The sequence below is a fragment of the Maniola hyperantus genome, chromosome 17 (assembly GCF_902806685.2).
Source record: "Maniola hyperantus chromosome 17, iAphHyp1.2, whole genome shotgun sequence".
NCBI classification, from domain to species: domain Eukaryota; kingdom Metazoa; phylum Arthropoda; class Insecta; order Lepidoptera; family Nymphalidae; genus Maniola; species Maniola hyperantus.
The window spans coordinates 5,528,645-5,545,617 of NC_048552.1; the positions used below are offsets into that span (position 1 = coordinate 5,528,645).

A 16,973-nucleotide genomic window follows, 5' to 3' on the forward strand; every position below is an offset into this window, starting at 1 on the left:
TTGAACAATCTGGTTGGTCCAAGTACACAAATCTGCGATCCGTTCTGCTTGTCTCCGCTTCAATGGAAATGTACCTTTACTCTTTTTTATGTAACCTTCTCGTGAACTCATCTTGTTCAAGTCTTCTAAAACGTCATCATTTTTAGTATATTTTCTTATTTTTCTTGTACAATTTGCTTGCTCAAATTATGGTAAATTGTAAAATTTTACATCAAAACCGATGTACTTAAGACTGACGCTCATCAACTCTTTTTCTATAAACTCCAGTATAAATTGTATCTTTAGAAATACCATCAATCTCATTGTAAGTATCTCGACGTGCTGAGAATTGGTAAATAGCTCATTTTTGTAACAGTTTTGGTGTAATTACACGTGTAAAATTCATCGGCATTAATGTAGCGACCCAATAAGATGTATTTATTACATAATGTAAATGCTGAATAATTTGTATATATTGAATCGGATGTGAATGAAAAACTAATAATAAAAAACTTTTATTACAAAATTGAAATAAACTTTCATTTGTTATTATTTGTATGTCGAGTCTTGTCTCTGATATTTTGTACAAAATGTTTTATTTAAAGCGGCAGTTAGTCACAAGTAATTTGTATATTTTATTTATAAACCAAACTGACGTTATTTTTTGTTATATTTGATTAATTTGCTTTTGTTATGTGTTATGTATTGCATGCAATGCTTTGCTTTTAAAATGCCATTAACAATGATAACATTTCGCTCCAAGCTTTAACCTACCTTCTTATTACAGAAACACACACTTATTACTAAAATACTTATTTCATTTGTCTTTATCTACGTTGGTGATATTCGGTAGTATACAACTCTCTGAACTGATAGGTCTAAGGCCGCAATTACACCTGTAAGATTTACTCACATAAGTAGCTTACGTAACTAATTGATAGCAAATTTACTAAGGTACATGACACTTATAAGAGTTTACATTAGTAAATTTGTTGTAGGTAACTTAATCATATAAGCTACTTACGTGAGTAAAACTTACAGGTGTAATTGCCATATAATATCCTTTTCCGCAGCGAATTTGCTAAAAGGATAGCACTGAGGCTTACCAATTAAGTTGTCAGTTTAGTTCAGTTTAAAATTTGTATACCACTGAATTAGCTCCGTTGTTGTTTTCTACTGATTTCATTGAATTTTGTACACATCTTTTTATGCATGTCCAAGCACCAGCGTTAACGTCCGTTTGTTTTATGTTTATTGTATCACATTATTGTCGGTGAACAAAATTACTTGAGATCAGTGACGAGATTCAACTTACCATCCTCTTTCGTACCCTGTTTTCATAATCTGTATCTACGAACTTCGAGCCTCTGCGTATGGAACTTCCGCATCATATGGTCTGCTGGCAAGAAAGGCAACTTGCATGGACGCTGGTTCGGTGCTGGGTGGTGTCGGTCTATCTACTTTTTGCTCTTGTACTCAATTCTCTGTTCTCTTTTCCATTAGAATGCGCGAAGGGTATGCATTTGTACGACGGACGATGCTATCAGCTTTGCCCGGGTGGGACGTACGCCATCGAACGGAGCTCACGCAGGCGTAACCTGACTTTCTTGGAAACTGGCGACTCCTCGCTCGTAATGAAGCGACAGGGCGATGTCGCTAAACCTACTGCAATGGAGGCGTTCGATATGGAACCGTTAGCTAATCACTCTAAAACACCTTTATTTTGCCTGCCTTGCCATTACACCTGCGCCACTTGTACAGGTCCACAAAACAGTCAATGCTCTTCCTGTTTGGATGACGCTCAGCTCTACAATTCAACTGATTTCGAACCGAAATATTACTGCTATCCTAAAGCAGTACTGCCGCAAATCGACATGGCTAAGTATCATTATAAAATGAATGTCAATCTCGTAGTCGCGTTAGTAATACTGGTCAGTTTTATTTCGTTGTACGGATTAGTCTGTGTACTTAAACGTCTGGGTTTTTGTTTCTCCAGAAACAACTACGATTCCAATATAAAAACAGCGTACGAGTATAATAAGTTGGCGGTTGATGAGAAACAGCAGAGCGCCATTGAAATTGAAGAAGAAATTCATAAAGCTCTTAATAAATATTCGAGCGAAAGTGAGTCGGATGACGATATGAATTTATAGCACCTCTTGACATTCCGTCCAGAGTACTACGAATTGATACATCAAAAATAGTGTTTATTTTTCGGCCAGAGCAATGCTTTTAATGTGATATGCCGGGTCATTCGCTAACTCAGTTATCATCACCAGAGTGAATTAGAGTGAAGGATTTCTCGGTTTGCTCGTAAATCTACGATATTCTTTATTCTTTATTGATATGTCATATATGCTATGGATGCTATGGATGACGTAGGCATTAGCGATTCATAGGCATACCTAGATGCAATGTAGGAACATTTGTCGCCTGCCAGTGACGTCAACCCCTCGATGTTTTGTTACGAGTTCCTGAACTGTGTCATCAATTTTGAAAAATCATATTTTGACATTGATTGATTCTCCATTGCTGTTTCACTGAGCGATGTCGAAATAATATTTCGTGGTAAACCTTCGATGGAATAAAAATTAATGTCAAATGAGCTTGGTGGTCTTCATTCAGTGATGATCAACTGAGTTGCCGAATGACCCCGCTTATCAATGGATATGATGCTATCGGTTGTCACAACGATCTAATATTACGTATATAATATAATAGTTTAGGAACTAATTATAACCACAGATGGAAAAAAGACAGCGATCATATTTGTACAAAAAGTATTTTTGTAATTTTGTATTAATTAGTCCAAAGACCTTATAAAATTTCATATTTCGGTTCTATCGTCATCTTATGTCCTTTGTCTTTATTAATCTATAGTTCTACTCAATTAAGTATATAATAATTCAACATAGTGAATGTCAGGGTATTCTTTCATCACATTCCACGTATTAAGTATAATATCTAGTTGTAAGTGTAATCTAATAAACGCATAAGCATAGTGATATTGCATTAGAGACGGCGATCGGGGAACTTTAGATGAAATATTATACAAGGTACTCTAGGTATCTCAGACGTAACTTTATTGAGTTTTGCGAAGCGCAAAATATATTTGGTTGTAATCGAATCGAAATTCCTGTGGATAGGTACATAAACGGACAAAATTTAACTCCTCACTCGCCATTTTAACTTTGTGTCAAATTTCATGTTAAAAGTACGATTTTAGTCCTTATCTTAAAGGTGAATTACTGTACTTTTGACATAACAGTTGATCCATAGAGTTAAAATGGCGCGCAAGGAGTCATTTTGTACGGACTAATAATTATACGGTTGTCGGAACTAAAAGGTGAACAATATTATACTTCTTGGTATTAGCGTAGAAATATTTTACAAACACGAAGATCTCCTCCTTGTTTTTCTCTACAATTTAATGACTATAGGTATAGGCAACCTAACCTACTTTCGATTTTTATAGCTCTAAAAGGGGAATTGATTGGCTAAGCGATTGTCTTGATCGAACAGTTATGAGACAATTATCGTTACAGTTTCATAATACCTAACTTCTTGACTGTTGTGCTGTTAGTAAGTATGTATACCTAAGTTACTCTTAGTTAATAACTTTAATCTTTTACCAGATAACTTAGGCTGTCGAACTCGTAAGTTGTGACTTAGCTTTTCTTTCCTTAAATTATTTTATTTCGTGAATAGGCTTTAAAGATACACTTTAATAAATATGATTTGAAGGCTATTTTAGCGCTTAAACTACCGTGAGTGATTTTCATTAGGTATATAAAATATCTCTCAACAGCTATACTCACGTATATAGTCGACGTTAGCCCGACTAGTTTAGTTAGATATTTTATATAATGATTGAAAGTCTATGTTTTAGAAGTATTCCTAAAATAATTCTTAATTTACTTTTTAATTTTAAGTTTCTTTTGTTTACCTTTTTAAAATTTTCTCTTTATCGTTTAAACTTTATCAATACAAAATAATAATTGATGCATAATATTTCAGTTTAGGTTTAATTTTGCTCAAGTTGCCATTTCGTTAGGTAGATAATGGGCCGATTCTCTTGTACACAATATCTAAACTAAACTAAAATGACACGTCTAAATCTATTGCTATCCCTGTCATAATATTGCTTGCGAAAAAGGATAGCACTAGATTTAGACCTGTTAATTTAGTTTAGAGCTTGTGTACAATGGAAAGTCACAATGAGCTTATGATGTGTAAATAATATGAATGTATGTAAATAAATGAGTTCCTATTTTGACTGGTTGTTTTATTTACTTTTTTTAAATAAAAAAGCGAGCACACAAGTGGTCGTGTCACCTGATGTTAAGTGATTACCCATGAACATTTGCAGTACCAGAGGAACACCAATTCGCTGCCGGCTTTTCAGGAATTTGTTTGTCCTCCCCTTGAATAACTCCATGTTATAATCTAATGGGAACACCGCCGAAGGTAGCTGTTCCATGAGGTTGCATGTGCGTGGAAAAAAGGATCTGGCACAACGGATGGTCGAAGTGCACCAGACATCCAGGTGGTGAGGGTGAAATTGCTTGCGGTGGCGTGCGGTGCGGTTGTAGAAAAAGGAGGGTGGGATTGGGTCAAACTTAGACGTAGTCATCTGCTGTAGTAGGATACGTGAGACTGCTGGCGCGGGTCCCGAATCACTCCAGCCAGCCGAGCTCACTCTAAAATCCTAGCCGGCCACCCAGGTCAGCGAGGACTTCGGAGAGTGTTGCTAGGAGGCCAGTGTAGGCTGTTAAACTGGGGCAATATAAGCTGTGATACTTAAGCTGTGATAGCCTAGTGGTTAGGACGTCCGCCTTCTAATCGGAGGTCGGGGGTTCGATCCCGGGCACGCACCTCTAACTTTTCGGAGTTATGTGCGTTTTAAGTAATTAAATATCACTTGCTTTAACGGTGAAGGAAAACATCGCGAGGAAACCTGCGTGCCTGAGAGTTCTCCATAATGTTCTCAAAGGTGTGTGAAGTCTACCAATCCGCACATGGCCAGCGTGGTAGACTATGGCCAAAACCCTTCTCACTCTGAGAGGAGACCCGTGCTCTGTAGTGAGCCGGTGCTGGGTTGATCATGATGATGATGATGACATGGTTGGATCAGTTCAAAATAATATATTATAGTCAACACTTCCGGCTGGACCAGTCGCCGTCGTCTGAGGCTGACGTCACAAACATCGCTTTTTGCACCCACTCACACCCTCACACCCGGCCGTACGAAATGTTTGGAACATTTTCTGCTTGAAATTCAAAATTGAAATTTTCTCTAAACTACGCTTTGACAAAAATGTTGAATATTTGCTAAGTATTTAATTCTAGCGAGTAGGCAAGGCGACACCAGTAGATTTAAATTAAAGAAAAATACATTAATAAACACTTTATTAAATATCATAAACATAAATACTTAACCCATCTTAACTCCACATTTATTTAATTCATAAACCCAGAGACAACTTTTACCGTTTACCGTTTAGAGGAGCGCCATTTCCGTGAGTCAATCCGTAATGTCAACACTTCCGCGGGTGGACGCGTCGCGTCGTCTGAGGCTGACGTCGCAAACATCGCTTTTTGCACTCACTCACACCCTCACCCGGCCGTACGAAATGTTTACAAAATTTTCTGCTTGAAATTCAAAATTTTAATTTTCTCTAAACCACGCTTTAATACAATGAATGTTGAATGTTGGTTTTGTTATTTTATTCCAGCGACGAATAGGTATGGCAATAAAGTGGATTTAAATTAAAGAAAAATATATTCATAAACACTTTATAATAATATCATAAACATAAATACTTAGCCCAGCATTAATTTAATTTTAATCATTAAGCCCAAATGCAACTTTACTGTTTACCGTATAGAGAAGCGCTATTTCCGTGAGTCAATCCTCAATGTGAACTTTTCCGGCTGGACGCGTCGCCGTCGTCTGAGGCTGACGTCGCGTCGCAAACATCGCTTTTTGCACCCTTACATCCTCACGGATGTGCGGCTGGATGGCCGTACGAAATGTTTGAAACATTTTCAGCTTGAAATTAAATTTTTTAATTTCTTCCAAACTACGCTTTGAAAAAAAAGTTAAATCTTTGCGATTCAATTCTAGCGAATAGAAATGGCAACACAAGCAGCGACGGCTACGGGCGTGGCTAGTTATCACCCTAACAGCAAAGCCGTGCTGCCAAGTGATTTAGCGTTCCGGTACAATGCCGTGTAGAAATCGATATGGGATATGGGTTTAATAAACTGCCATATCCCTTCAAGTTAGTCCGCTACCATCTTTAGACTGCATTTTCACTTACCACCACGTGTGCGATCGCAAACAAAGGCTAACTTGTAGTGTAAAAAAAGATTTAAATTAAAGAAAAATACATTAATAAACGCTATGTCATAAACTTATTATAAATATTTAACTTTAAAATTTTCTATTTTTAACCGACATCCGAAAAGGAGGTGGTTCTCGATTTGGCTTTTTTTTAAGCCGAATCGAGTATGAGTTTTGAAGTATTTTAAAGCTTAGGTTTTACTCAGCAAAATAATAAGGTCTACGAGTTTTTTTAAAACCTAAATCCACGGGGAATGACGGGCTAGCTGATTTCATATTTAGTTAATAAATCCCAGAATAAAATATTGGTTGAAAACTTAGTTGCGAATAAAACACGTAAGTAAGTACGTATTTAGATTCTATAAACAACTGCCACAATAAAAAGGAAAATAGAAAAGAATTCCTGAAATACCTAAGGAGTGCTAGGCATGATAAATTCCCTCGAGTTAAATATAAACTCCACTCGACGTAAAGGATTATTACCGTGTGTTCAAGACACAACATCATGAATTTCAGTTTCTACACAAGCACTCTTTACGTTATATGGATCCATTATGATTTCCATCTCAGTAAAAGGAAAATCTAGTATGCGCCAGGAGAAATATGAGATGCTTTATACGTACTTAATACTGAGGCTTGAAGATATTAAATAATTCCATCATATTTCCATGCAAATACTTGGCTAGCTTCATGGAAGCTTTTTAGCTAGATTCGCACCGACTACAATCCATTCCTATTCTATATTATCTATTAATCTACGTGTAATAGTAATATTATAAGCCTGCCATCTCTCAATGAAATCTTCTAAATGATGGTGAAAGCCGCATATAAAATATACACTAAGAACTCATTATAATAGAGGAATTATTCTACTACCAAAAACAAAAATCTCAAATTCTAAAATATATTGTAAAAATTAATAACTGTTAATAATTGGTTGGAAATTTCGACACCACACCGCCATCGATCAAAAATGATATTGACGTTGTCGATGTATCACAGTTACATTTTACAGTTTTTCAGTTAAAATAAAATAAATAAAATAAAAAGAGCCTTTATTGCAGTTTTAAGGTATTGTATAGTTTTTTTCCTTAATTTTAATTAGTTAAATTCCTACATCAAAATATTACAGTACCTTATTAATGATTATCACACATAATGTTTTCATAAACATGGTAAGTTTCCATTTTGAGTCCCACTTTGCATTGCATAGCTCTATTTGTATAGCGGGGATAAAGTTCTAGTGTAAAAATATATTTTATCTTGAGATCAATTAGTGTGTGTATATACCCACCCACCTGAGATGCAGACCAATGCTAATAGGTAGAGTTATACAGGGTGTAACCAGAACGCTGCTGGCAAAAACGAAGACAGGTGTATGATGATTACTGATACTTTGATATCACAATAAATAAAAAACGCGTTTTTTTTAAATATTATAATGTAAAAGTTTACGATCTATTATTGCAAATAAAACATCTGACTGACGCTAGAAGTCAACGAACGTTGCGTAAGTAGGCCACTCGGAGTTAATGTCGTGTAGTAGGCGGGGCATTGTTCCTAGTTTTGCACGCTATACATTGCGGGTTTGAAAAATATATGTGGCAGTTAGGGATTTGCACTCAGAATCGCTTAATCGTTAGGCATTAATTAGTATGGATAAGGAATGCCTTAAGTAACGATTAAGCGACTCTGAGTGCGGCTGTTAATTTACAAAGGAAATAAAGAGGAATATTTAAATAAGGAAAATGGTTTATGGCTAATGGTATTGGATTCGTTCGTTCAAATTTCGTTAAACTGTGTGAATACCATTAGCTATTATTATTATTATTATTGTTAAATAACGCTAAGTTTTTACTAGCGTTCTGGTTACAACCTGTATGTTAGTTTTTTTTACCTCGTCTAGATTCCAGGCACGACACGATCACAAAGTTATTGTCTCTAATTGCCTATAGAATTTGCATCTAATTTCGGCTTGATCAATGCTAATTACAGCTTGGTCTAATTAGGAGCGGCAGGATAGCTAATTTGCATTACTCCGCGAAATTTTATCTCTCTCAGCGCCAAGTTACCTTCGACCATTATGCAAACACTCCCGTGACCTGAGAATTAATTGTGTTTTACCTAAGCCAATAGAAATACGAATAAATTGCGGTCTTGGCGCCTAGCCTAAAAAAATGAACAAGAACAAGTAATGAATAATTAATGATCTAATACTGAAATATTAAAAATCACTAGAGCCCGCGACTTCGTCTGCGTGGATTTAGGCTTTTTAAAATCCCGTGGGAACTCTTTGATTTTCCGAGATCAAAAGTAGCCTATGTCCTTAAGGCTGCAGGACAAAATCGGCAAAACGAATGGGCTGTGAAAAGCTAGCACACAGACAGACAGACAGACGGACAGACAGACAGACATACTTTCGCATTAATAATATTGACATGGATAATGGACACATCATCGGATGTTTGAAATTGACGGTCGACTCCTCTGGTCACCGTCGTTCTACAAGGCGAATCTGATGATGATGATGATTTACGTATGTAGGTATATGGTGTACACATAACTGGTCTAATGCTAATGATTTGTAGATAACGTGATAATAACGTGCTACATACCACGATTAATTAAAACGCCAAATTAATCGTGGTATGTACCCGTTATCTACATTAAAATATGCTCTAATGCTATTTTTATAAAGAGTTCGTGATACTCGCTACTTACGAGTGACGTGGGGAATGAAGAGGTTTCATTTAAATGAAGCTAATCCATTTTGTGCTGCATGCCTGAGAGTTTTCCATAATATTCTTAAACATACCTAGTTGAAGTCTGGCGATCCGCACTTGGCTAGCATGGTAGACTACTAATTATGGTCAAAACCCCTTCTCGACATTCTAAAATATTATAAAGTCCAAAAACTTGTGGATATCCATCAAAATATTTTAAAAATAAAGATGTTTATTCTGATAGGAGACCCGTGCCCCATGATGATCCATTTCGTAGTTTATGCAAAATTCCTTAACCACATCTGGGATTAGTTTAGGGAACCCGCATAATCGGGATATTGCATTACAAGTAAGTAGTTTATTGACTCTATTATAGAGATAATGGTATCCCTCGGGTCTATCCTAAATATGGGCAACCACGGAAAAACTTTGACCCTTGTTTTTCAAGATTTCATAATATTATTGCTTACATGCCTACAAGTTTTATCTCTATAAAAATCAATCGCTAAATGTGTTGCTGATCGCAAATCTCGAGAACAGCTGAACCGATTTCGCTAATTCTATTTTTATAATATTCCTTGAAGTACGAGGATGGTTCTTACGGAGAGAAAAATTTAAAAAATTTAAAAATTGTCTTGAAAAATAATCGACTGTTAGGTGGTACGAAGTTCGCCAGGTCAGCTAGTTATAAATAATTTTAGAAAAAAATGGTTGGTTGTAACACAGGTCCCAGGCTGACATACATAAATGTAAAAGCGTGTTAATAAAAGATTAAAAAAAAAACACAGGTCCCTGATTTTCCCATCTTTATTATTTATCCAAAATGCCAAAAATAAGTTAATTAAGAATTAAAGTCCGCTTGTTTTAGATGATTTTCGTAATGGAGATTTAAAAGTTAACCAGATTTGCTTATGCATTTCAAAATCAATTTTAAGCGAACTAGGTACAATTTTTTCTAAAACATGCAATCGCACTTACCCTAATTTAATGGCAACTACCATCATAAAATATAGAATAGAACTTTCTAGTCCAATACACTATCTGTTACTATCGCAATCACAATAGTAATTGCCTATGCAAGTTGCATATGCATAGCAGTAGATCAAGGCTAATTAAGGCCTAGTCTAATTGGATGCGCCAAGATTGCTAATTTGCATTATTCCTCGATTCATTGTCTCCCGTTGGTTACTAGAGGTCTTATGCTAACAGTAACAATGCTCCATATTCAGTAGTTTACATTGGGTTTTTTAATATACAAATAAGTGGGTATCATTCTATGGTTTGTGATAAAACCTTTGATATTTGACTCGATAATTTTTTTTCCATTCTGGATACTTTTCCACGTGTACCTAGATTATAGAAAGGAAAGAAAAAGACACCACTTATTATTGTCGTGACGGTATTCAATTATGTGCTTTTTAATAATACCAACTTCAATAATAAAATTTACACGAATTTATTTGGTGTTGAATCTACTTACTACCCGACCCGATAATTGCTACCCGACCATAGTGAACGACCTGACTGCATAGATATTATAAAAGTCCACATAGGCAAAGCTCATACTACAAATTCGCATGCTTGTGGGCGTAACATATTATACCTACGTGTAGTGACACCGACTAGGTAGGTACATGGTATAGATGATATGGCGCGGGATTAACACACCTATTGCACTTTCGAGCGTGCTCCAAAAATGGTTCCAAACACTGCTTAAACCTATGATTACCGTTTCACCAACGTTGCTAGAATTCGAGAGTCGAAACACAATAACTTCAAAGTAAAATGGACCTAAATTGTCGCCATTGATTTGATTTTGCAACGTTTCCACTTGGAGCGCTGGCTGTAGATGTCTAGACAAACTTGAACTTCAAAACAAGGCAGATAAGATCCAGTTTACTATAACGCGGAAGTGTTTCGACACTCGAATACTATCAACGTTGGTAAGACATAAAATCTATACTTAGCGTACCTACCTTTCTTGACAAAAGCGGTATTTCGGATAGTGTGAAAAGAGCAAATTCAATGTACCGTAATATATTTGACCTAACAGAAAATCGGCTACTAGGTCAAACGGTTGATTTTCTATGTGAAAACGTAAATATGTCATGACCCCCGGTTCTGATATTAATACCAGTGGGCAGAAGATAAATAACCTAATTACGCCTAAGACATCAACACCATAAATCGTATCGACTTTACGATGAGTGATCGGGGTCTGTTTATTGCTGTACCCTGGATTTATGTGTTTTCCAACATCGAGATGTATCTACCAATAGAGCAACAGACCACCAGGCGTTTGCGCTCCCACCTAAATATGTATGTATGCTTGGAATTAATAAATACTAGCTGATGCCTGCGACTTCGTACGCGTGGATTTAGGTTTTTAAAAATCCCGTGGAAACTCTTTGATTTTCCGGGATAAAAAGTAGCCTATATCCCTTTCCAGGTCTTAAACTATACCCATGCAAAAAATCACGTCGATCCGTGACTCCGTTGCAACGTGATTGAAGGACAAACCAACAAACAAACACACTTTCACATTTATAATAGGGGTAGTGATATAATAGGGGCAGTGATTTTCAAGAAAAGAATTATCTGTCTGTTTCACGCCTGTAATATTACCGTAACATAGGGAACTTGACACCAGTAACGTAGGGAGCTGAACGACACTGACATGACATCGTCTATACTTTCAAATCGCTCAAGTAGCTATGAAATGTTAGGCATCTCTGTCTGACAATTCTAGTGAAAAATAACGACAAAGACATAAAGGGAAGTGGCCGATGTAGCCTAACGGAATAGCAGGCTGAAGTGCTAGGGCGGAGGCCACTTCTGTCATAGAATAGATAACCGTTGGGACATTATGTGTTCTGGAGAGGAGATCGCATATTGGCAAGCGCAGCGTGGGTTGGTAGATAAGGATAAGGCGGAGGAATATGCGATGGCGCGCTCTCGGTACTTGTATAATCGGGAATGCTGAAACAGGCTGATTTATGTTGAAGATTGCCATTGAGACCAACCAAGTAAAAGGCAAAAGCAGGCCAGCGCCAAATTAATTCAGTAATTTGACTGTACCACTGGCGCCATTTTGCGAAATAATATTGACTCTATTGATACGACAACTCTCTGGCTGTACTCTGGATTTATGTGTCTTCCAAGGAAATGGGCGCAATCGATACGCGTCTATCCGCACTTTGACATAGTTTTCATTGTGATTCATATTTATATTCTGTTTATTTAAAGGGAAACTTGGCGGAATTGATATATTCTTTTTTTTCATCTCCGGACTCGATTCTAGGTCGGGCCAGTTAGGTTTATAGCGACTATTTTCTAAATTGGCTTGGGTTTGGGTTTGCGTCATTTCTGTCACTAGAATATTATGTTAGTATCTTAAAGTAGATAAGTAATACCTTTATACTCTACCCGCGGAAAGAAGTTAGTATAGCGCTATCTCTGTAACGTAATCACATACAAATGATAGACAAAAATCTCAGTGGGTACTTTTTGAGTCACCAACGAACTTTCGAAATTCAATTCGAAAATGTTTTCATAAACATTCGAAATTCAATTCGAAAACATAGTTTCGTTTATGCTTGGTTGATGTCTCAAAATGATTAATTAGCGCCCACTGAAATTTTTGTCTCTATCATAATATTTTGTATGGGACAAAAATTTCAGTGGGCGTTTTTTTACGTAACACAGAGAGCGCTATATCAACGAACTTTTTTATGATTCCCTAAATCCATATTCTGCAACTTTCTTATAATATAAGCCTACGCCAACAGACTAGTAACTTTATCGCTAGACTAGTAACTTTTAATGGAACTTTTTGTTTATTCAAAGTATTTAATACATAAAGGTAATACTGTTTGCGATTCTAACAACAATAAATCACGTGTACACAATATAATGGTGCCCAAAGTCCCCGGGTTTATGTGCCAACTTTTTAATTGACTTTAGGAACACAAATTATGTAGGGTGGTGACTTTTAACTGAACCGTAATAGTCTAGAGATACGCTTATTGGTCTTTGTTGTAGAGTTCACACGAAAGATAAAGCCAAGTTAGTTAGTTACAATTTCAGCAATTAATAATCTACCTACTATGTTCGTAATCAAACAATATTGTGCAATTAACTATACTAAGCTAAAGTTATTAGCTAAAGTACTTTTGACAAAGGATATAACCATATCTGAACCAATTTAAAAGGGATTGTTTCCTAATTTTCAAACTCACATCAGAAGTTCTGAAACGTGTTATGGTTCCATTATTATTCATTGGGCCAGTGCGTTCGGCGATTTACCTCCCTGGCGCAGAGGTGAGCGCTGTGGTCTTATAAGCGGGAGGTCCCGGGTTCGATTTCCGGAAGCGACAGTTTCGGAATTCATAATTTCTAAAATTGTTGTTGCTGTTGTTTGTAGTGTCTAAATCTCTCCACAATCTCTTGTAGGGACTTCTACACGCCACGGTCTTGCGCCGGTCTTCCAACACTGCGTCTTCCGGTGCGAGGTCGTCATTCCAGCACCTTGGGACCGCAACGTCTATCGGTTTTTCGAACTATGTGCTTTGCCCATTGCCACTTCAGCTTCGCCACCCGCTGAGCTATGTCGGTCACTCTAGTTCTTCTACGGATCTTGTCATTTCTGATTTGATCACGTAGAGTGATTCCAAGCATAGCTGTCTTCATCGCTCGCTGAGTGACTCTGAGCTTTCTTAATGTAATTTTAATTATTATGAATTGTCTAAAAATTCTATTTAACAATATCACGATACATTATTAACACGATTTACGATGTTAATTATATGATGGTAATAGCAGACTTCGAAAGCGAGTAAAAGTTGACGCAATAAAATGTTAAAAGTTGAAAAATAAAAAATTGCCCTTAACGAGTTCTAAAAGTCCGTGGGCTATCTCTCAGAGCAAAAATTGTTTGATCAAAGTGTAGGAACTCAAAACTTTTAAATTGGGTCAGTTAAATTATAAAGTTCTAAGCCAATAGGAAACCTCGTGAAAATATCTGTATAAATCTGGGTCTCAATAATAATAATCCATCTACACGCAAGAAACGCTTTGCGTCTATATTATTATAAATGCGAAAGTGTATTTGATGGTTGGTTTGTCCTTTAATCACGCCACAATGGAGCAACGGATTAATTGGACAATTTTTTTGCATGGTGACATTATATAGTTAAAGACCAGGAGAATGATATAGGCTACTTTTTATCGGGTATCAGCTAGAGAAACGTTTAGGCCATAGTCCGCTACGCCGCGCTGGCCCAGTACGGATTGGCAGACCATCTTTGAGAACATTAGGTATGGAGAGACAGTTACCACTTACCACCTATTTGTTTGTGATTTATATTATGATATAGGGATTATTTCTGATGTATAAGGCTTTATTTTTTAGATTAATATTATTAGTATAACCAAAACAATCCACGTAACGCGATCTAATTAGATATTGTGATCGAATTCCGAGCCTATTTCATTTCTCTCCAATTCCACAGCACAAACACGCTAACAAAATGGTGATCGGATATTGAATATCCAAAACCCGGCTTAATTAGTATTCCTGTATAATCCCCGAAAGGACAAAACAAGTGTAGTAGCGAGTTTGTGGTGACCACGCTACCGCTGATTGCGAAACTTTTTACAATTCCCCTACAAACTAACCCTTTATTGCTATCTCACATCATAACGTACTTTCTTTAACTACCTACTTACGCAAAGTTTACTGGAATGGAATGAAACTTAACCTATAATTTCCTGAACAGGCCTCGTTCGAGAATCAACCCAATTTTTATTAAAATGCCCCATCTCTCTCGCATTCACAGAAAATTAATGTTTTCTCTGTTCTGCTGTCATTCCATTCCTGCTGTTAATCGATTTAATTGCAGATTTTGTTTTAAGCTCCTAAAGAATTACCAAACATTCTTGGGGAGTCTTCCCAAGCTTTGGCAGAAGCTGGCAAACCCGAATGATATACGACAGTTTTTGTAAAGTTCATATCCTTCATCGGTTTCGCACCACAGTCCACAAGCGCATACCCAAAAGAGGTTGTCACTTTTTGTACTTACTAAATAAACACATAGTGGTTAAATTACCAACTGATATTAAATAAAATTAAGTACTTATTTATCGGCTATTAAATCGGTATCGGTTGGCGGTCGGAGATCGGTCTGAAATCCGAAAAGTCGGTGGTTCAACCCGAACCTGTTGCACTATTGTCGTACCTACTCATAGCACAATCTTGACGCTTAACGACAGGGGAAAAGGGAGTAACATGGCTAATATTCTTTTTCTTAAATTTAGCTTGGCTGGCTGTGGTCAAAATAAAATTCAGTCATTTATCATGGCTAATATTCCCCTTTCCTCTCCAATTAAGCGTCAGGCTTGTGCTAGGAGTAGGTACGACAATAGTGCAACGGGCGGAGTTTGAACCGTCGACCTTTCGGTTTTCAGTCCACTCCTATACCGGTTGAGCTATTGAGGCTAAATTATAGCGGATATGTGGTTAGGTATCTGGTATAATATCGGGTTGGTATGATAAAATCCCGTGCATACAAACACTGCGGTCACCCTTTTCATATCAAGCAGACGCGGTGTGATTTTTCAATTAACATGTAAATCTCCATTTCACGCTTCCGAAGCGCGCCACCGCTGTAATTATATACCGCTGACGGTGGATATTGAATAAACAATTTATCTTTAACTCGGCTTTTTTATTGGTAAAAGCTTTGACAGAGGACTCTTTTATCGCCCCATACAAACGTAGTTTAGTTCTCATTTGAATCTCCAATCAAACTCGATGTAAGTGGACACGTTCTAGAAACTAATATACCTACCTATCTATGTATGTGTTTGCTAGTTTTCCGTAACGCAGCGTCGTGCTGCAACGGATGTACATTCGAAGCACGCGGATCGTTTGTCTATGCCAAGAGGGGTGCCCCAGCATTGCCTGTCGGCTGACCGTTCGAAATCTCGTCATAAGTATAAAATATAAAAAAAACTTTTCTCAATGACTTTTTATTGTTGTAATACAAATTATAAGTACTAACTCAAACGAGCAAGAAAACTTGTATCTTAATTGTGTTTTACTTTGAAGCTTAACTTTACACCGGGAGCGTCTATTGGATTTAGAACTTCTAGAGTCCGTCGCGTTTCAATAAAAGTATTGAGTCCAATTAGATAGGTACCTACGTAGTGCTTTACAAATTGCAAGTTGTTTTACTTATGTTTGTTATGTAAACCTACTTATATCTTCTTGATCTACAAGTATATTGTAATAAAAAATACAAATTGTATCTTAATAATATTACTATGGCACAAACTTTAGTCTTGTTCATTTATTCTTCCAGATACCTATTATGTTGTATATGTATAATAAAATTATAAGATAATATTTATGATCTCCTTGTGTCTTGTTACAAAACAAATTGTAACGCTATGTTTGAATAATGACTTTGACTATATTATTCAATATGTTTGAATTTAACTTTAACTTAAGTGGTGATAATAATAATATATTAAGGCCTCTTAAACTGTGGCTAGAAGCGGTCGGTCGGCGAATCGTACTTTGTAAATTTTATATCCTCCTTTTTAATTTGGGTCGCAATGTGGTGTAGCATGAAAACCGCAAAAATTTTCATCAATTTCTCAATTATTTTGATTCGTAGCCAAAAAGGACCAATATTCGTGGGTGATTCTGTAACGAGAAAAAGCTATTATGCCAATATATTAAAAGCCATTTTCACTTTCGTTCAAAGAGCTGTAGACCTCTTTGATGTGGTTTATGGGTTCGATTCTTGATTATGTCTATTTATAAAACTAATCTCTTTCTGCCTCGTATATTTTCCTATTAGCTGATGCCCGCGACTTCGTTCGCATGGATTTCGGTTTTAAAAATCCCTTGGGAACTCTTT

The 16,973-nt window shown here is 36.6% G+C and overlaps 2 protein-coding genes across 9 annotated transcripts in view; one reads left to right on the forward strand and one right to left on the reverse strand.

The window, feature by feature from the left end:
• The window catches only part of Fur1 (Furin 1), a 200,561-nt gene extending 196,306 nt beyond the window's left edge, over positions 1–4,255 (forward strand). For all 7 annotated transcript variants that reach the window (XM_069504226.1, XM_069504229.1, XM_034977368.2 and 4 more), the window contains one exon: positions 1,483–4,255. In XM_069504226.1, coding sequence (XP_069360327.1) covers positions 1,483–2,132 — 650 coding nt within the window. In that variant the 3' untranslated portion in view covers positions 2,133–4,255. The remainder of the gene's footprint in view (positions 1–1,482) is intronic.
• Positions 1–16,973, reverse strand: part of LOC117990245 (chromatin assembly factor 1 subunit A-like) — a 457,923-nt gene that overhangs the window by 225,382 nt on the left and 215,568 nt on the right. The window lies entirely within an intron of this gene.